The 20,875-nt window shown below is 45.7% G+C and overlaps 1 protein-coding gene across 1 annotated transcript; it reads right to left on the reverse strand.

The window, feature by feature from the left end:
• Window positions 1-10,544: 10,544 nt before the first annotated feature.
• Window positions 10,545-20,398, reverse strand: PSMD6 (proteasome 26S subunit, non-ATPase 6). Its single transcript, XM_044300894.1, has 8 exons — window positions 20,188-20,398; window positions 16,954-17,159; window positions 16,026-16,171; window positions 14,652-14,871; window positions 13,075-13,183; window positions 12,464-12,632; window positions 11,355-11,432; window positions 10,545-10,830 (listed from the first exon to the last, which is right to left on the reverse strand). The coding sequence occupies exons 1-8, from the start codon at window positions 20,330-20,332 to the stop codon at window positions 10,734-10,736; spliced, it is 1,170 nt and encodes a 389-aa protein (XP_044156829.1). The 5' UTR covers window positions 20,333-20,398; the 3' UTR covers window positions 10,545-10,733.
• Window positions 20,399-20,875: the final 477 nt, after the last annotated feature.

A 20,875-nucleotide genomic window follows, 5' to 3' on the forward strand; every position in this document is an offset into this window, starting at 1 on the left:
GATCTCCGAAGACTGAGAAAAAGTAGCGCAAGTACATTTGTAAGTTGCAGGAGAAGCACAGAAAAATATTATACCGGATAACCTCCTGAAGGTGGATTTCACGCTGCAGTGTACATCTGGTAATTTAGAAAAATCACTCCCACATACTAAAAGTGTTCAATAACCCCTCCATTTACCTGATTGAGGTAAGAGTGCTGTTTTAGCTCTATCAGGTTACTTTAGTTTATTTTAAGCTCTGGTCCAGCGAAGAAAAAAAAAAGTAGTTTTTTTTTTCAACATACAGGTCCTTCTCAAAAAATTAGCATATTGTGATAAAGTTCATTATTTTCTGTAATGTACTGATAAACATTAGACTTTCATATATTTTAGATTCATTACACACCAACTGAAGTAGTTCAAGCCTTTTATTTTTTTTATATTGATGATTTTGCCATACAGCTCATGAAAACCCAAAATTCATATCTCAAAAAATTAGCATATCATGAAAAGGTTCTCTAAACGAGCTTTTAACCTAATCATCTGAATCAATTAATTAACTCTAAACACCTGCAAAAGATTCCTGAGGCTTTTAAAAACTCCCAGCCTGGTTCATTACTCAAAACCGCAATCATGGGTAAGACTGCCGACCTGACTGCTGTCCAGAAGGCCATCATTGACACCCTCAAGCAAGAGGGTAAGACACAGAAAGAAATTTCTGAACGAATAGGCTGTTCCCAGAGTGCTGTATCAAGGCACCTCAGTGGGAAGTCTGTGGGAAGGAAAATGTGTGGCAGAAAACGCTGCACAACGAGAAGAGGTGACCGGACCCTGAGGAAGATTGTGGAGAAGGACCGATTCCAGACCTTGGGGGACCTGCGGAAGCAGTGGACTGAGTCTGGAGTAGAAACATCCAGAGCCCCCGTGTACAGGCGTGTGCAGGAAATGGGCTACAGGTGCCGCATTCCCCAGGTCAAGCCAATTTTGAACCAGAAACAGCAACAGAAGCGCCTGACCTGGGCTACAGAGAAGCAGCACTGGACTGTTGCATGTCATTCGGAAATCAAGGTGCCAGAGTCTGGAGGAAGACTGGGGAGAGGGAAATGCCAAAATGCCTGAAGTCCAGTGTCAAGTACCCACAGTCAGTGATGGTCTGGGGCGCCATGTCAGCTGCTGGTGTTGGTCCACTGTGTTTTATCAAGGGCAGGGTCAATGCAGCTAGCTATCAGGAGATTTTGGAGCACTTCATGCTTCCATCTGCTGAAAAGCTTTATGGAGATGAAGATTTCATTTTTCAGCACGACCTGGCACCTGCTCACAGTGCCAAAACCACTGGTAAATGGTTTACTGACCATGGTATTACTGTGCTCAATTGGCCTGCCAACTCTCCTGACCTGAACCCCATAGAGAATCTGTGGGATATTGGGAAGAGAAAGTTGAGAGACGCAAGACCCAACACTCTGGATGAGCTTAAGGCCGCTATCGAAGCATCCTGGGCCTCCATAACACCTCAGCAATGCCACAGGCTGATTGCCTCCATGCCACGCCGCAATGAAGCATCCTGGGCCTCCATAACACCTCAGCAATGCCACAGGCTGATTGCCTCCATGCCACGCCGCAATGAAGCAGTCATTTCTGCAAAAGGATTCCCGACCAAGTATTGAGGGCATAACTGAACATAATTATTTGAAGGTTGACTTTTTTTGTATTAAAAACACTTTTCTTTTATTGGTCGGATGAAATATGCTAATTTTTTGAGATAGGAAATTTGGGTTTTCATGAGCTGTATGCCAAAATCATCAATATTAAAACAATAAAAGGCTTGAACTACTTCAGTTGGTGTGTAATGAATCTAAAATATATGAAAGTCTAATGTTTATCAGTACATTACAGAAAATAATGAACTTTATCACAATATGCTAATTTTTTTTAAAGGACCTGTAGGAGGCTATGTCTCCAACATATGCTGAAAGCGCAGTATTAATAGGTCCTAAAGCTGGCCATACACAAGATTTGGATTGGACGATGATGGGATCGTTTGTTACAATTAACTTTCTGGAGGTTGCACAAAGTGGCAAATGATCAGCCAGGCCGTACATTACACACTCCCATATCATTTTCAAACAGCTGTCCGTGATGAGTACGGGGTAATACTTTGCCAGTGGAGCTGCTGTGATAAGTCTCTCTCAAAGGTGTGGGGTAAGTTTTCTTCTTCCAGAAACAGCACAGCTCTTAGGGCTCTTTCACACTTGCGTTGTCTGGATCCGTCGTGTACTCCATTTGCCGGAATCGCACGCCGGATCCGGAATAACGCGTAAGAACGCATAATTTTTTCTTTCCGGATGCGTCTTTCCGGCTTTTGTTAAGATACTGATCTGGAAATCCTGAAGCCAACATCAACGTTTTTTTTCCAGATCCGTCGTACGGATCCGTTGACACAGCGGATCCGTCATGTAAATTATTTATCAGAAAATTTCTAGTTTGTTTTACAACTAATAAAATATGCAAGGGACAAACACACACAATACTCACCTCCAGGAGCTTCTTTCACGCCCTGTCTTCTCCCGCGCGGGCTGTCTAGTGGAAGTTCTCACGCCAGCCAAGCCCTTCCTGGCGCAGGCGCAACTTCCGGATCCGTCATAACAACTGAAGATGTTAGGACGGATCCGGAATAATACATTTCAATGGGCTATTATTCCGGATCCGTCGATGCGCCAAGTGTTCAGGATTTTTGACAGGAGCAAAAAGCGCAGCATGTTGCGGTATTTTCTCCGGCCAAAAAACGTTCCGGTCCTGAACTGAAGACATCCTGAACGGATTTCTCTCCATTCAGAATGCATGGGGATAATCCTGATCAGGATTTTTCCGGCATAGAGCCCTGACGACGGAACTCTATGCCGGAAAAGAAAAGCGCAAGTGTGAAAGAGCCACCACTCGTGCATTGCAAGTTTGGGATTGCAGTTCATTTAAGGCCGTAGACAAAAGTGATGCTACATCTGGTTGGTTAAAATAAAACTTTACTAATTTCAACCCATTTAGAAGACTTTGGGACACCTATATTAAGACTGGCGTTTTAGACACGGGTCTTAACAAAGCCCCATAGCAGGGGGAGGATCCGCTGAAGTTATGAAGAGGCGCCGGCCTATAGCTAACTTCAGCGCATCCAGTTGAAGTCCAGTTCTGTCTTACATTTAGACCATTTTCTACAACTAAAACAGGTGAACAAAATGATAATTACTCTTACCGGTAATTTGATTTTCCAGAGTCCATGATGGCACCAGGAGAGAGGATCCTCAGCCCAGGACAGGAAACCCACAGATATTTAAGAAGGAGGGGCCTCTCCATTCCTCAGTGGTCTTCAGAGACGAAGAGAGCATCCCCGATAATTATCCTTCTTAACCCATTGCGTTTAATTCATAGAGTTTTTCTCTTTTTTTTTTTTTTTGCTGTGCACCATAACCAAGACCCATCACCAACACCAAAATCAAGGGAGGGAATATAAGGGTGCTGTCATGGGCTCTGGAAAATCAAATTACCGGTAACGGTAATTATAATTTTTCCCTTTGTCCTATGACCACACCAGGAGAGATCTCAGAGATGGAGAGCTAGGGTGGGATAACAGCCTGCAAGACTTTACGTCCAAAGGAAAGGTCAGAGACAGAAGAAAGCTCGAGTCTATAGTGCCTATAGACGGTTAGAGCAGAAGACCAGGTAGCCGCTTTGCAAATGTGAATAGATGCATCTGCTCTCTCTGCCCACAAAGTAGATACCGTTCTTGTGGAGTGCGCCGTCCAACCCATAGGTACCAGTTTATGTAAAGAAACATAAGCTAGACAGATAGCTTGCTTAATCCACCTGACTATGGAACTTTTTCTAGCAGTCTTTCCTTTATTAGGACCTGAATACTGGACAAACCATGCCCCTGAGTTCCTCCATTCTCTAGTAGCATCCAGTTAAGCTAGAACACATCTCCTAATGTCCAAGTAACTACACATGGGATTGGTACCAAAGGACGGAAGAACTGCCTCCTGAGATTTATGAAAGTTTGACACTACCTTGGGAAGAAAAGCTGGGTCTGGTCTAAGAACAATTCTATCCTCCTGGATGGAAGTATATGGGGGATTGATAGACAAGGCCTGGATCTCCGCTATCCTTCTAGCAGACGTGATTGCTACTAAAAAGGTACATTTAAGAGTCAACATTCTGATCGAGATCTCAGAAATGGGTTCAAAGGGCCCTTTCATCAAACTCTGTAACACTAAATTTAAGGTCCCATGGAGAAACTTGGAAAATCCTAGACGGAACGTCCCTTGCAAATTGCTTTACAAAACCTCATGATAAGCGGATGAACAGCTATTCTAACGTCAAACAAAACGCTTAAAGACGAAATCTGCACCTTTATAGTAATAAGGGAAAGACCCTTCTCTAGACCATTCTGAAGAAATTGCAAAATCCTGGGAATAGAGAGACTACACTGGGACAGGATCAATTCCCAGGAAGGCAAAGAAAGCCGCCCAGGTTCTAACATAAATTCTAGTGGTTACCGGTTTTCTACTTTTAAGCAAGGTGGAAATAATGGATTCAGACAATCCCCTATGCATTAGCAGTGACCTTTCAAAAATCAGGCCGTCAAGTGAAGGCCCTTTACCGGAGGGTGGATGACCCCTGGCTTAATAAGTCCAGGATCTCTGGTAGCACCCAAGGCTCCCTGACTGAAAGAAGCCTCAGCCACATGAAGCAAGCACGACGAGGCCAAAAAGGTGCTATCATGATCACCAGAGCCCCGTCTTCTCGTATCTTCTTGAGAACCCTGGAGATCAGCTGAAGAGGTGGGAATGCATAGAGAAGACCCTGGTCCCACGGCTGTAGAAAGGCATCCACCGCTGAAGGAAGGTCTCTTGGGAAGAGGGAAAAAAACTTTTCCACCTTTCTGTTGGATCGTGTAGCAAAGAGATCCACTGATGGTTCCCCCCAAAGCTGCACTAGCTGTGAGAAAACCCCCTGTTTTAGGGACCACTCTCTCTGGTCTAGTTTGTGACGACAAAGAATCTGCCTGTTGGTTGTCCACTCCCCTGATATGAAGGGCCGACAATGACAGGACTCTCCCTTCTATAAAGAAAAAATCTGAGCAGCTATTTGTTGTAACTCTATGGATCTGGTCCCTCCTTGGTGATTCAGATAAGCTACAACAGAACCATTGTCTGACAAAACCTTTAGCTGACTCTTCTCGAGCAAGTTCAAAATCTTCTACAAGGCTAGAACTGCCATCAACTCTTTTACATTTGAAGAAGCTGCACATACCGATCCGTCCCAGGGACCCTGCAGAACCTTGCCCTGGACGTGAGCTCCCCAGCCAATTGGACTGACATCCGTTGTTACTACTATTGGATCCTCAATCCTCCAGGGAACCCCCTGGACAAGATTGACTGGATCCAACCACCATCTTAGGGAACTGCATGTCTGACTGGAAATAGACATTTTTCTGTCCAACTCTTCTCCTTTCCCTGACCAAGTCTGGAGAATCTCCCATTGAAGGGTCCTGTAGTGAGCATGAGCCCGCAGAACCACTGGAATGCAGGAGGTTAAAGTTCCCAGAGCTGAAATGCCCTTTCTGGTTGACAGAGTAGGATTCTGAATAAGTTGATGTATCACTGACCTTATTCTCTGGACCTGTCTTTTTTGGCAGTGATGGAATTACAGCCTCTGAACAAGAACCCTTTGGATATAGAAGAGAATTTCCACTTGGAATCTCTCTTATTCGGGCTCTTCTCTGTACCTGAGAATCTTCTATTCTGGCAAAAAAAGGGATTCTGCTTACGAAAGGAAGAAACCCTTTCTTTCTATGTAGATTGTAAGCCCTCACGGGCAGGGCCCTCTCTCCTTCTGTACCAGTTTGTAACTCATCTTGTTTATGATTAGTACAATTGTCTTATGTATGTGCGCCGCTTATCATATGCACAGCGCTATGGAATGAATGGCGCTTAAATAATAATAATAATCTCCTGCTTTTTCAAGAATATCGTCTAAGGCAGAGCCGAACAAGTATTTCCCATCAAATGAAATATTACATAGTCTATTTTAGACGCCACGTCCCCATACATATTCTCAAGCCAAAGGGCTCTGCGAGCCGAATTAGCAAGGGAAGATGAACAAGCAGACAATCTAACCGCATCGGCAGAAGCATCAGTCAGAAAGTCGGCTGCTTTGGCAATAACCAGGATAGATTCTAATAGCTGGTCCCTAGGAGTCTTATACTTAATCTGGTCCTCTAATTGCTTAACCCATAAGATAAGGGCCCTAGCAGTACAAGTGGCCGCTATGTTTGGTTTAAAGAGGACCTTTCACTCGTATACAAACTAAAAACTAACTCTATCAGTGGGCAGAGCGGCGCCCAGGGGTCCCCCTGCACTTACTAATATGCCTGGGCGCCGCTCCGTTCGCCCGGTATAGGCTCCGGTGTCTCAGCTCCGTCTGTTGTATTGACTGGCTATGAGCTGTGCGCTGCGATTGGCCAGTGCTGCAGCAAGGGACACGCCCCCTACAAAAAATCAGTACAATACAACAGACGGAGCTGAGACACCGGAGCCTATACCGGGCGAACGGAGCGGCGCCCAGACATACTAGTAAGTGCAGGGGGACCCCTGGGCGCCGCTCTGCCCACAGATAGAGTTAGTTTTTAGTTTGTATACGAGTGAAAGGTCCTCTTTAAGGGAAGCCCCTGCTGACTCCCATGTTTGCCTTAGGAGGGTATCTGCTCTCCTGTCCATGGCGTCTTTAAGCTGCCCTAGGCCATCAAAAGGCAAAGATGATCTGCGTGACACTTTAGCAATCGGTGGGTCAAAGGGGTATTTGCGTTTAACCGACGAGAGAATAAAATTACGTTCGTTTGGATTTTTCCACTTGTTCGTTATCATGGCTGCCACGTTTTTGTTAATAAAAAAATAAAAATCTTTTTTTTTTCTTCCTTCCAACCCCTCAAACATTACATCCTGGACTGATCTTATATCCTTGGGGTCCTCAATATTCATTGTAGCTCTTAACTGCTTTCAGAAGCTGATCAACATCCTGAATGGGAAAGAAGGGTCTACCACCTCTATCCTCATCCGAGGACGATTCGGATGAAACCTTCCCACTAAGGTATTTTCATCTGAACTAGAGACGTCCCAAAAACTTCGCCCAGAAGGGGATCTGTCTTTGCTTCTATGGGCTACTTTTTTAGATTTAAGGGCGTACGGCTCCTTTCACACCTGCATTCAGGTGTCCGCTCGTGAGCTCCGTTTGAAGGGGCTCACAAGCGGCCCTGAACGCAGCCGCCTGGCCCTAATGCATTCTCAGGTGAGGCGGATCCACTGAGAATGCATCCGCCTGCCAGCGCTCAGCCTCCGCTCCGCTCAGTGAGTGGACACCTGAACGCTGCAAGCAGTGTTCGGGTGTCCGCCTGGCCGTGCGAAGGCGAGCGGATCGGTTCCGACTTATAATGGAAGTCAATGGGGACGGATCCGCTTGAAGATGACACCATATGGCTCAATCTTCAAGCGGATCCGTCCCCCATTGACTTTCAATGTAAAGTCTGAACGGATCCGCTCAGGCTACTTTCACACTTACAAAATTTTTCTAAGTTATAATGCAGACGGATCCGTTCTGAACGGAGCCGCCGTCTGCATTAATATGAGCGGATCCGATCGAACGCTAGTGTGAAAGTAGCCTTACCTACTTCTTCTCTAATCAGTCTTTTCATACATTTGAACATTGAGGGGGATTCTTCCATTGTAGTATTTTCTATGCAAGAGCGACAGCGTAGCTTAACATAGGAAGGGGGCAATTTGACCTTACAAATTCTCCATTCCTTATGCTTTGTCTTAGCCGACACTTTCCTGGGTTTATCCTAAAAAGACAATATGCTATAATAAACCCAATGTGCACTCTCCAGTTTTCCTGGAATGATCCTTTAGGCACATTAAGGGGGTCATTTACAACCCCCTTTATGTGCTTAAAGGATTATTCCAGGAAAACCAGGGAGTGCAGTCTGAGGGGTCTCAATGGCAGAAGTCATGCAATGCTCCCACAGGCCTGGCACCAAGTATAGCACAGTATACCTTTAAAGTGTAGGTTACACATTAGTATCTAAAATCAGCAGAACCCCATTATGCTTCTATGGCGATCCCTTTAAGGGGTTTTCCAGTAGTAGATCACTTAAGACTTAAGTCTCATAGCCTGCATCACCTATGGTTAACATGTGAACTCTAAAGCAATTCAATGGCTGCAGCGGTGCATGTCCGTACCTGGCCAGGAACCGGAAGATTGTACGTGTGACTTGTTCAATAGGTGATGCAGGCTATGGGGCATAAGTAAAAAGTGAATTACTACTGGTTAACCCTTTTAAGGGCTTATTCATACAACGGATTTACCGCACTGCTGTTTACACAACCACAGATTATTTCTGAAGGTTTCCAAACCTCATCAAGGATCATGTCTTGGCACAGAAACTGTGGCGAGTGTCCACACGCTAATTAGCGCCCGGCTTTCGGTCACAAATTGTGTGTGTTGTGTGAACATACGCTAAGGCCCCTTTCACAGGAATGATACGGATTGTTCAGGAAAAAAAAACCTGATGGTTTTGCACGCAAGCGCAGTCATTTTTTTCTGTAATTGTGTTCAGGATTCAGTGTGGGTGCAATTCAATTCACGCATTGCACCCATACGGAAAACTCGCTTGTGTGAAAGGGGCCTAATGGTTCACTGAAAATACGCTAATAAGCTGTCCCTCTGCTGGAACCAGCGATCAGCTATAGTCTGTGGTGAACCCAGCCTCCACCTGACGCTAGGTGTCCGATATCTGAAATTCATTGCCTTGGATTTCATTTAGAAAACGTGAACTCTGCTAAATGATTGATGTGGTGGTGGAAACATCAGAACATTGTCAACTCAGGAGGAAGTGTCCGGGCGGCAGACCTCCCACAGTGAAGACCACTGGAATAACGGAAAAACGAAAGCAGAAGCTTCATGGGAATCAGGTACCTCAAAGAGAAAAGGAACCCCTTAAAGTAATTTACTAGGAATCTAGCAAGAATCTGCACATACGAAGGAGGACATTCCTTACCATTCACATCTTGTTAAGGCCTTATGCACATGACCGTATTTTCAGCCAGCAAAAAGTACAGGAGGCGCACAGTCCGCAAAACATTGTGTAATTGCACCCAAAAGATGTGATCTTATATTTATAGATTAGTACAAACAATCGAATACCTTGTCAGCAAGTGGGGGGTCTGCAGCACAGTAAGATGACAGACTGCAGCTTTCATTAAAAGCTGCTGGAGTGACCACTTGAAAGAAAAATCATATCGGAAAACCTGCTCTATAGAGAAGTCTAGTAATGAGCGATCTGGGTGAATCCAAGTAATCCATCTGGCTGCTCCATAGACCACATGAAGGATAGGGGCACAGCACCAGGGCACACCATATAGCAGCTTGGCCCCATTTAAAGAGGACCTTTCACTCGTATACAAACTAAAAACTAACTATACCTGTGGGCATAGCGACGCCCAGGGGTCCCCCTGCACTTACTAGTATGCCTGGGCGCCGCTCCGTTCGCCCGGTATAGGCTCCGGTGTCTCAGCTCCGTCTGTTGTATTGGACTGATTTTTTGGTAGGAGGAGTGTCCCTTGCTGCAGTGCTGGCCAATCGCAGCACACAGCTCATAGCCAGTCTATGAGCTGTGTGCTGCGATTGGCCAGCACTGCAGCAAGGGACACGCCTCCTACCAAAAATCAGTCCAATACAACAGACGGAGCTGAGACACCGGAGCCTATACCGGGCGAACGGAGCGGCGCCCAGGCATATTAGTAAGTGCAGGGGGACCCCTGGGCGTCGCTCTGCCCACAGGTATAGTTAGTTTTTAGTTTGTATACGAGTGAAAGGTCCTCTTTAAGTGAGTGGAACTGAACCAGTGCCATGCACCTTTCTCTCAATCTAAATGGTTACACATTGTATCCTAGAAAACAACTAAAAGCTTCAGATGTATTCACACACAGGTGTTCTGCAACTAGCACAGGTGTAGGCCATTAAAACTGAAACCGCAACAAACCACGGGAAAAAACAAAACAAAAAAAATGTAGGTTTTGGCACATGCAAAAGCCGCCGAATAGGCCTCGTTCATATCTCCGTCAAGTAGATCTGGCAGAAAACAGCCTGCTGGATTTTGCCAGATCCTGCATTTCCAGATTCTTTAGTTCACCACCGAATCCCTATAGACTATAACGAGGTGATTCGGACGCTTTCCAGCATAAATGATGGGCTTTAGCTGGACAAAAAACGTTGCATGCAACTGTTTTTTGTCCGGCCAACAGCCAGCATTTGCGCCAGATCTGCTTGATGGAGATGTGAACGAGGTCATAAACACACAATGTGAATACACCCATCATTTATGTGTTATGTCACAAGGGACAGCGCAGGGCACAGGGATGCAAAGTTTCCAAAACCTCAATCACCCCCCTTTAAAGGCACGCGGCAGTGACCCCGCTTTTCGTTAGTGTGCTCTTCAAAATTAAGACAACCACAGAACAGCGTTCTTAACGTTTACTTTTTTTTATTATTTTTTTTTCCTTTGTACGTATTGAATTTGTTAACATAACGTAAAAGTGTAAAAACCCTAAAGTATACATCAGTCACCTTCCGAAATACTAGCAAGCGAGATATTTATACACGACATAAAGGTCTTCAGCACTTAATTAATTCGCCCTGGTTAAAAGAGTGCGTCTTCACATGTTAATTACACGGGAGAGCTTCTGGACTCGGTTCAGTAACAAGTCTCCTTTCTTTATCGTCTCCTGGTACTGCCAGTTCTTACTGTCCGGCCTGGAAGACAGAGCACAATGTCACACACTGCAGGTAAAGGACATTCTCATGCCGACAACCCTTCTGTCCGCTGATCTCGTTTAAGCCTTTAATCGTTCAAAAGATAAGAGGTAGGCGCCATACCTCTCTTACTGCTGCACTAAATGACACTGTACAACATGCAGCTCGATACTGAGGCCACAAAGTCCCATTTCCCCAAAATAATAGGAACAGAACTAATGAAGCACAACAAATCTGACAATGATCAATACGTTCCGGCTGGACACTTTACTACACATTTAAATACACTTAAAGGAGTTTTCCTACAAAGAACATTTATCTTGGTCTGATCGCTGGGACCCGACCGGTCTGAATAAGCAGCAGTCGTGCATGTCCGCAGCAACTCCATTCAAAACCCATTCAAGCTGGGACACGGGACCCCCCCTGATCGGTGGGACTCCGAGAGATCCTGTGAATAAGACATCCATGCTCTTTGTGGGAAAAGCTCTGTAATAAGATGCCCGTTCGCCTCCCTCATACATTACCTGTTGGTTTCCACTATTCCATTCACTTTGTCTATCTTGCAGTGTAATCTCCCAGCTGCAATGAATCTGGAAAGTTCCCTAATGGGAGAAACAAAGAGGTTAAATCAGGCCTCATGTGAGGTGCAGCCAATGTAATATATACAGTATTACCGTACTTCTCACACTGTAAAATGGCAGGTGGACTTTAGAGTGTCAAGTTTGGAATTTCTCGTCCTCTCTTCCAGCTACGAAAAGTTGTTAAGCGACTAAAACTTTGTATGCGCCTCTCATTGAAAAGAATCGGAATGGACCGACACGCCAAGCTTTGGTGCAATGAACAGCCATTTATGTTAAGTGGTACATATTAATGAATTGTTCTTAAAGGGGAAATTTATCAACTCCTTTAGCATGTCGTCATTGAGACACAGACAGGTGGTGGTGCTCGGTAATCCCAGAAGGCAGCAATACCATGACGCCTAAAATAACCTTATAGTTGTACCAATCTGACAATAGGTCATAATCTGAACTAGATGTATTCTAGCTGTCATATTAGATGACAAGCAAGTAATTTTTGTTAGGAAATCGAAGAAACAAGAAAACCATAGGCCCTTTTACTCCTGTAAAATAGGAGTGTGGGGGGGGGAGAGATTAGAAAACATGGCAGCATCACACCTGTCCATAGGTTGTGTGCAGTATTGAAGCTCAGCTCATTCATCTCATTAGCAGCCATGTTTATCCAAACCTGGATAACCCTGGAAATGCTATACGTCTTTGCGTCAAACATCCCGCACCAGAACTCTGTCTGCTTTAGAGTGTTCAAAAGGTCTCCCCTTTGGAGACACCCTAAGGGTCCGTTCACACAGGTTTAACAGCATAATTTTGGTGTGGACAGCTGCACCAAAATTCCGTCAAAAAACCCACCAGCAGCGGCGTCCTTTCTGCCTTCCATTCAGGTGGATCTTTGGCGGAATTTCAGCGTAGACAGCGGTCTGCACCCAAATAATGATGTAAAGCTGCCTTGTGAATCCACTGAAGGCAAGTATAACAGAACATTTTATGTACAATCCAGGTCAGGCTGCTTGAACATCCTAGTCCCACAAGTACTGGTAAAGAGAAGAAACGATACGTACTGGTCTATGAATTCTACTCCGACCCCAAAAGCTTCAGCCATGTAGCCTACAGTCAGCGAGCGGTAGGACTCCAGCAGTTGGCTGTAGGCCTGAATCCTCATCTCTCGGACATAGTATCTGTAATGAGGCGCAAAAAGCCAGTCCTTCTTCAGCTCCTGCTCCACAGCAGCTGCAAACGAGAACGAAATGTAGTTAGAGAAGACAGTAAGAAACTACTGAACTTAGGTTCTGTTCACTATTAGTTTTTGCTTCCATCAGAGGGATACATCAGGCGTATTCCTCAACGTAAACCTCTGCCTAGGCAGCAACTGACTCTCAACAAAATCAGCACCTCTCTGTAAAGGAAAGCTCGATGGACTAAGCTTTTCTATGCAGAAAACAGGTAGACTGACGAGGATCAGCCCGGCATGCACCAAAAGGGACACTTACACACCAGGTGGCTACAGAAACATTTAAGGGGGGAGAGGGGGGCGTCTGAGCTTCCTAAGTGCACACGCTGATCACATCAGAAAAATGAGTTGTGAGCGGAGCCCAAAGTGTATTCAAATACGGAATATAAGTGGGAAGCTATAAAACCCAGAGCTTCCACATGAAGAGAAGTTGGCTCTTACCCAAAGACTGGAAGAAAACAGAATAACGGCACTCGTACAGTGAGAACAGATACTGGCGGACTGTGGGCAAACTGTGCAACACTTCAAGGATCTCGGCACCTTTGATGACCTGGAATAAAAGGTAAATCCGTGTCATGAGAAAATCAGTCCAAACCTATTGACCTGGTTCTCAGGATCTATGTAGATGCAGATACTGCCAGGAAAGCTGCGAGGCAGGAGTCTCACGTAGTGTTATACGGCAACCATTACATCGAACACCAACTCCAGATTGGGAGCTGCGGCTCTCCGCTCTTAGAGTCCCAAGCAGGGTATATGAAAAGGAGCCACCTGTTAGGGTTAAACCTTTCCTAGTTCTAGGAGCCAATGACCAGGTGTTTACAGAGGCATTCTTATCTCAATGATCGTGTGTCAACAGATTAAAGTGGGGTTGAGCTACGCCCAGGCCAGTGAAATAGTTGTGACGTCACTGGCCTGCGAGCATTGCAGCCTTTTCAACAGCCGATTGGTGGGGATCCTGGACCCCCACCGATCAGATGCTGATGATCGATCCAAAAGGACAGATCAGTACTAAAAAAGGTGTAGAACTCCTTTAAGTCTGTGGGAGTTCCAGGAACAGCCCAAAGGTTGGACCCCCACCTTTCAGTCATGCATGATCTATAGGGCCTATGCTTACTGAATGGAGGCATAGGCTAGTAAAAATAGGACCTCTCCCCTCTCCTGACATGCCTGCTTTTATTAGCTTTATGCATTCTCCATGTAATAATTATGGAGCATCTATTCTTATGGCTCTATGTTGTCCCATTCCTTTATTATTTTTTACTAGAAGTTATGAATGAATTGCTAGCAGTCTGCAGTAAGGGTACAGAGGGGAGGTAACCAGTTGGGGGCGTGTCCCTGCACAGACTGACTATCCAATCAGTGCTGCCATTTTCAGACTGTGCTGGTACACCCCCCCCCCCAACTGGTTACCTCCCCTCTGTACCCTTACTGCAGACTGCTAGCAATTCAGTCATAACTTCTAGTAGAAATAATAAAGGAACGGCACAACATAGAGCCATAAGAATAGATGCTCCAGAACTGTGGGGAACGCATGACGCTATTAAAGCAGGCATGTCAAGAGAGGGGGGGGGGGTCCTCTTTAAAGTAAAGAGGCCATGAAATGTATTTAAAGGGGTTGTCCCATCTGGGACATTCATGGCATATTGGTAGCATATCTCAATTATGGAGCCCCAAAGTAGACAGAGAGCAGACTTAGTCCCATAGCAGTGAGGTGGGACCTGCACCTATCTAACATTTATGGCATATCCTATTGATATGTCAAATGTCCCAGTTGGGACAAAAACCTTTAAAAAAAAAAGGTATTGAATATTTCTTTAAAATAGCCTTCCTTCAAATAACTCACTCTTGTCATGCTTATGCCACTTTAAGTTTAATAACCGACGGGTGCTTATAATATAAAACTGCACTTTAATTGCAGAGCAAACACCTGCTTTCTATATGCGTGTGTCGGAGATAAGCGGTGCATGGCAGCACTTATTGATTTCTCTGACTGAGAGCCATAATCAGACTTCATTTACCTTCTCTCTCAGGTCTGGTCGATCCAAGGCGATCATACTGACATAAACTGTGTACGTTACGAAGGTCTTGTAATCCATCAGCTCGTATGAGGTGAACGTGGAAACCGTGTCCAAGAAGAGCTCAGCCGCCTGCTTGAAGTCGCGAATGGCCACACAATACAGTCCCTGGTACACCTTCAGCCGATTCCTCCGATCCCAGTCACCACCTTCTTCAATGAGACTATGAAGACATAACATTTAGATGTTAGCGATTATCTGGCTGATTCTCCGCCACTGTAAAGGGGCCTTTGAATATTCTGGCAAAGAGATCTTGATAAATAACATCTTTGCAAATGTGTCTTATCACCTTAAGGCTACATTCACACAAACGTATTTTGTTTCAGTGTCCGCTCCGATTTTTTTTGCGGATCGAATGAGGACCCATTCATTTTGATGGGTCCGCAAAAACCACGGACAACACACCATGTGCTGTCCGCATCCGTATGTCCGTTCCGTAGCCCCTCAAAAAAAATAGAGCATGTCCTATTCTTGTCCATATTGCTGACAAGGATAGGCATTGTTACAATAGAGCCGCCAAAAAAAGATGCAACATGGATGTCACAGACGTAATCTGTATTTTTTGTGGATCCGCATTTTTCAGACTGCAAAATACACACGGTCGTGTGAACGGAGGCTAAGGGACACGACCGTATGCATTTTGCAGTCCACAAAAAATACGGAATGTACGCGAACGTTCCGTATTTTGCGGAACGGAACAGCTAGCCCCTGATAGAACAGTCCTATCCTTGTCTGTAATGCGGACAATAATAGGACATGTTCTATCTTTCTGCGGAACGGACATATGGAAACATAAATTGAAATGAATGGTTCTACATACGGTACGCCAAAGAAATGTAACGGACACGGAAAGAAAATACGTTTGTGTGCATGAGCCATAACTAGTGCCCTGAAGGAATAACCCAGCAGGGGGACTATGTGCAGATGCAAGTTGTTTTTTCCTAAAGACTACAACCGATAGTGTTTGAGTCAGGCCAGTGTCACATGAGGAGTGTGGTCCAGGAAATACGGTTTCAATGGGTCCGCAAGATGTGGCCAAAGATAGGCGATAGCGGCACAAAAGACACGGACCTGGAGAACACGGGGAAGACCTTCTATGTGTTTCCGGGTCCTGGCCTCTGCAGACCACAGACCTATTGAAGTCGATGGGTCCACACCGCATTGCGTGGTGCACACAGCCAGTGTCCGTGGTTTGTGGTCCACAAAACAGAAATGGCTGCCACACGTACATGTGAATACATCCTCATCAGCTACACAAGCAATGCACTAAATACTCATCCGCAACACAAGAACATTTTTTTACCCCTCGTCTCATACCTTCGAGCCTTCTCTGTGTTCCTTGTGATGAGGTCATTATCCATATAAAACAAGCCAATCCTCAGAAGGTAAAAAACGATGTCTAGGCGATGTCCAAGTGCCACCGTTTTGTCATAGGTCTTCCGAAACGCAGTCAGCGCCCCTTCCTGCAACACAAAATGATAGGAGGATTAGGGCAGGCGGCAGCCCAGGCAAAATCAGGAAATACTTAAAGATACAACCTCATTCTACAGCGGCGATTGCTTAGAGTACGCCAGTGTTACCCTGACAGGCAACCTATTAAACCATACCTCTAGCAGGGCCTGGGGAAGAGATACTGGTGGCCCCCGGCTGCAATGGTAACCCATCAGAGCTTTGCGAGTAACAGAAGTAACCCTAAATTCCTCCGTTATAGATCAAATGCCATGGTCACTATTGACCGTGGCATCTAAAGGGTCAAACTGCTACAATAAGTATGTTCTTCAATCCCAGTCTGTAGCCGCTAAGCTCACAGATGCATTGAAGGCACCCGCATCATCACATTGACAAAAACAGGTGTCATGGTGCGGGAACAGAGAGCTGCCAAGGATATGCCTTTTCATCCTTGTTCTTTAAGGGGTTAAAAGAAGTGTAATACTAAACAGTACCTATTCAAGAATGGATGACCACATAACACATGACTGCACTGTATCAGCAGAGAGAGGCAGGTCCAGAACAGAGATTACCGCTAGTGTTGAGCAAACTTTTTTTTTTTTTTTAAGTTCTGCATCCAAAGTTCGGGTTCTCGAAGAATCCCGATATGGATTCTGCTACCACGGACCATAACGGAATTTGGAATCCATAACAGGATTCTTCGATAACCCGAACTTTGGACGCAGAACTTAAAATACAGGTTCGCTCATCGCCGCCTCTCTCCTCCATGAAGGCCATGTGCCCTTTACCGGCTTACCTTATCACCGATCCTACACAGATACTCTGCCCGCGCCATCATGGCATCTCTGATCTCGCTCTCGCCCAGGTTCTTATCCGCATCCTCCAGCACATCATCCAGCCTCTTCATTTCCTCCTCATTCGCTTTCTTCATCTTATTTAACAGGTCTGCATCTACCTGCCAATCCAGCTGCTTGCACAGGCCCTCGTAGTAGGGAGCCATGTCTGAAAAGAGACGACAGAAGAATCAGCCAATCGCGTCAATGCGTATCAAGTAGCTAAAACTGCCCCGAAAAATCAGGTCAACCTCATCTGTCAATGGGGGCCGATGTGCCATAGGGTTTTCTAGTATTTTTCTTTAGTAACTAAATCCCAGTTATTACACAAAGAAAGCCTGCAATTTTCAGATGGACTTTGTTGCAGTTTCTCATGGTCAGGGCCCATTCAAACAATCGTATATTTGAGTCTGCATCCATTTGCGAAATGGATCTGGACCCATTCATTTTAATCAGACCGCAAAAGATGCGGACAGCACACCGCGTGCAATCCGCATCCGTACTTCCATTCCGTGGCCCCAGAAAAAAGATAGAACATGTCCTATTCTTGCCCGGACAATAATAGGGATCTCTATCATAAGGCTCGCCTTTCCGCAAAATGCGGAACGCACACGGCCGGTATCAGTGTTCTGCGGATCCGCAGTTTGTTGACCACAAAAAAAAAAAAAAAAACGCGTAAAGTCGTCTGAATGAGCCCTTATTAAGATGTCTGTTTGCGGTCAGTGAACAGGCATGCCTGATGCGGCACACATGCCTGCTGTCTGGCCGAAATAAAAGCGACAGATCGCTGCCAGACCCCATTATAGTCAATAGGGATGAACAGTGAACTGTAGAATCCGCTGGTGCAGATTTGCATATTTATCCTGATGGGGGTTGTGTATTATGAAGACAAGGGTGAAGCTATATGGGCTGCAGAGGATGCACGCGGGCCCTGGTACAGTGAGGAAACAATATTTTCTCTGCCACGTAAAACGCCCCCAGTATTATAAATGGCACATGATACATGTAACCATAACACGCTTCAAGTAACGCCTCTTTATACCTGAAAGCTGGCTCAGCCTATTTGGTAACATCCCCGCCCTGCCTTTTACCAGAAGGAAAAAATATATAAAAAAAGACACATGTGAACTGTTGCGTGTTTTTTTTTTAAGGTGCGATTTGGATCTGCAACACACGCTGGACCGTAAAAATAAAATAAAAAAAATTATAATAATTTGCTGACATGTCACAAGTGAGTTGCAATCCTCTTTCACTGAAGCCTGCAACTTGTGATCCAGCAGGTCTGAAAACTGTTAAAGGGAACCTGTCACCGGGATTTTGTGTATAGAACTGAGGACATGGGCTTCTAGATGGCCGCTAGCACATCCGCAATACCCAGTCCCCATAGCTGTGTGTGCTTTTATTGTGGAAAAAAAACGATTTGATACATATGCAAATAAACCCGAGATGAGTCAGAGTTTGAAAATATGACTCTTCTCTGGTCACACAAGTAAGATATAACTCTTATGTTAATTTGCATATGTATCAAATCTTTTTTTTTTTTTTTTTTTACACAATAAAAGCACACAGAGCTATGGGGACTGGGTATTGGGGATGTGCTAGCGGCCATCTAGCAACCCATGTCCTCAGTTCTATACCCAAAATACCGGTGACAGGTTCCCTTTAAGTGACACAGTATATCAAATCACGCAACCAGTTCGCAGTCATAAGGCTACTTTCACACTGGCGGCAGAGTGATCCGGCAAGTACTTCCGTTGCCGGCAAAACGTATGCAAACTGATGGCATTTGTAAGACTGATCAGGATCAGTCAGAAAAATGCATTGAAATGCCGGATACATCTTTCCGGTGTCATCCGGCAAAACGGATCCGGCAGTTATTTTTTTTCCACCAGAAGGAGGGATCCAGCATTCCGGTATTTTGAATGCCAGATCCGGCGCTAATACATTCCTATGGAAAAAAAATGCCGGATCTGGCATTCAGGCAAGTCTTCAGTTTTTTTTGGGCCGGAGATAAAACCGTAGCATGCTGCGGTTTTCTCTTTTGCCTGATCAGCCAAAAAGACTGAACTGAAGACATCCTGATGCATCCTGAACGGATTGCTCTCCATTCAGAATGCATGGGGATATGCCTGATCAGTTCTTCTCTGGTATTGAGCCCCCTAGGACGGAACTCAATGCCGGAAAAGAAAAACGCTAGTGTGAAAGTCCCCTTACTTGCAAGTATGGCGAGCGTCAAGCAATTAAAGGGAGTCCACCAACTTTTCATGTTCTGCACTGCTTGTATTGCCGTCCTGCACACACAACCATAACGGTACCTTTGTTGTTTTAGTCCGATTTTCTAAACCTGCAAAAACAAGGCTATAATTGTGTGCAATTAAGGGGGCTCGCAAGTGTGCAGGGGCGGCGTTCTGGCTGTGAGTGCCCAGGCCCCTCAGCGTTTTGTGCTCCTAACCATTTATTTGTTACATTTATGTTACGCATTTATATAGCACTACTATATTCAGCAGCGCTTTACAGCAGCTCACAATCTAATCATCTTACGTCCTCCTCTCCAGCTCCCGACATCTCGCACGGCCAGGCCCGACAACCACTCGGGGGACCGGCTTCGCGCTCATGCACACTGTTGCAAACGAAGCCAATGCCCTCAGTGGTTATCAACGTGCACATGCCAGGGGGTGAACAGCGCACGCGCAGGAATACGCAAGATGATTACAGGGCTGGGGAGGAGTCAGAAGCACAAACCGCCAAGGAGCCTGGGCACTCAGCCAGAACTCCGCCCCTGCGCACCTGCCAGCCCTCATTCGCACACCATTATAAGGTTATTTTTGCAGCTTTAGAAAACCGGTACCGTTATGGTCGTGTGTGCGCAGGAAGGCTATATAAGAACGTGACAGGGACGCACGGCGACTTTGGAAGCGACACACGGCCAATTCATGCAGCGTCGTCGCGACAAATAGAGATGCGTTGCAACTTGTAAGTAGCTGAAACACGACAATCACATGGAATCCAAAAATGTCCGATTTCTGCTTCATTGAGCCATGGGGCGGTGCATTTCTATCAAGGACATTGCATAGCCCTAAAATCATGTGTACACCTAGATGTAGGCTGGCAGGGCCATGCTGGGCCTTGTAGTCCTATAGAATTCAGATAGGTAGGTAGAACACATGACTCAGTCCTCCACACCGGCGGCCACTTACTATTGTGGGTAATGGCCTCCATGAGCTCAGCACGGAGCCGCACATCGCCGCGGGTCTCAGGCAGGCCGAGGAGAAACTTGAGCTGGGCGATACGCAGGTCCGGGTTTTTGGGCAGCCCCTCTTCTTCCAGATTCTCCAGCGGCATCTCTGTCTGCTCCGGGCACCGGGATCTGCTCAGTCACCGCTTCCGCCGGAAGCTGCCACTTTACAATGAGGCCCGGCCGGGAAACACAGCGGCCACTAGCGACGGCGGCCTGGAACTGCAGCCCAAAACAACACAACGTCACCTGCTGCGGGCGTGCACCTACTGAACAGCCGGCTAATAAAGCAGTGACACCTGCTGGTCGCGTCCAGCATGGCACATGAGAAACGGATCGAGCGCGTAGTGACATCTAGTGGCGAAAGGTAGTAATGCAATCTCGTTGTAAAGCTGACCAGAGATGGGACAGTGGTAGATTTCTTTAGAAATATGCAAAAAAAAAATCTAATATGTATCAGTGATCAGTTAATTATAGCAGGACACCGTGCTCCATCTTCATTTCATACATTATCAATCTTGCCACAATAGTGGACTGTCACCATGACTGTGTTAATTGATGAGGCGGCATTCCTGGAGGTGTCGGAGAGGCCATTATTTGTTGCCTTGCACTGACTTTAGCAGGACTTTGTGGCACCAGAAGCATTTTGT

This window comes from Bufo gargarizans, chromosome 7, assembly GCF_014858855.1.
Source record: "Bufo gargarizans isolate SCDJY-AF-19 chromosome 7, ASM1485885v1, whole genome shotgun sequence".
Classification (NCBI taxonomy): Eukaryota; Metazoa; Chordata; class Amphibia; order Anura; family Bufonidae; genus Bufo; species Bufo gargarizans.

What these genes read in the sequence shown, in the direction of transcription:
- PSMD6 (XM_044300894.1), bottom strand. Translation starts at nt 20,332, where the DNA reads ATGCCGCTGGAGAATCTGGAAGAAGAGGGGCTGCCCAAAAACCCGGAC. An exon ending in GGAGGCCATTACCCACAATA is followed by an intron (nt 17,160 to 20,187) that starts GTAAGTGGCCGC and finishes GTCTCTTTTCAG; the next exon opens with ACATGGCTCCCTACTACGAG. An exon ending in GACCAGACCTGAGAGAGAAG is followed by an intron (nt 13,184 to 14,651) that starts GTAAATGAAGTC and finishes CTTTTATTCCAG; the next exon opens with GTCATCAAAGGTGCCGAGAT.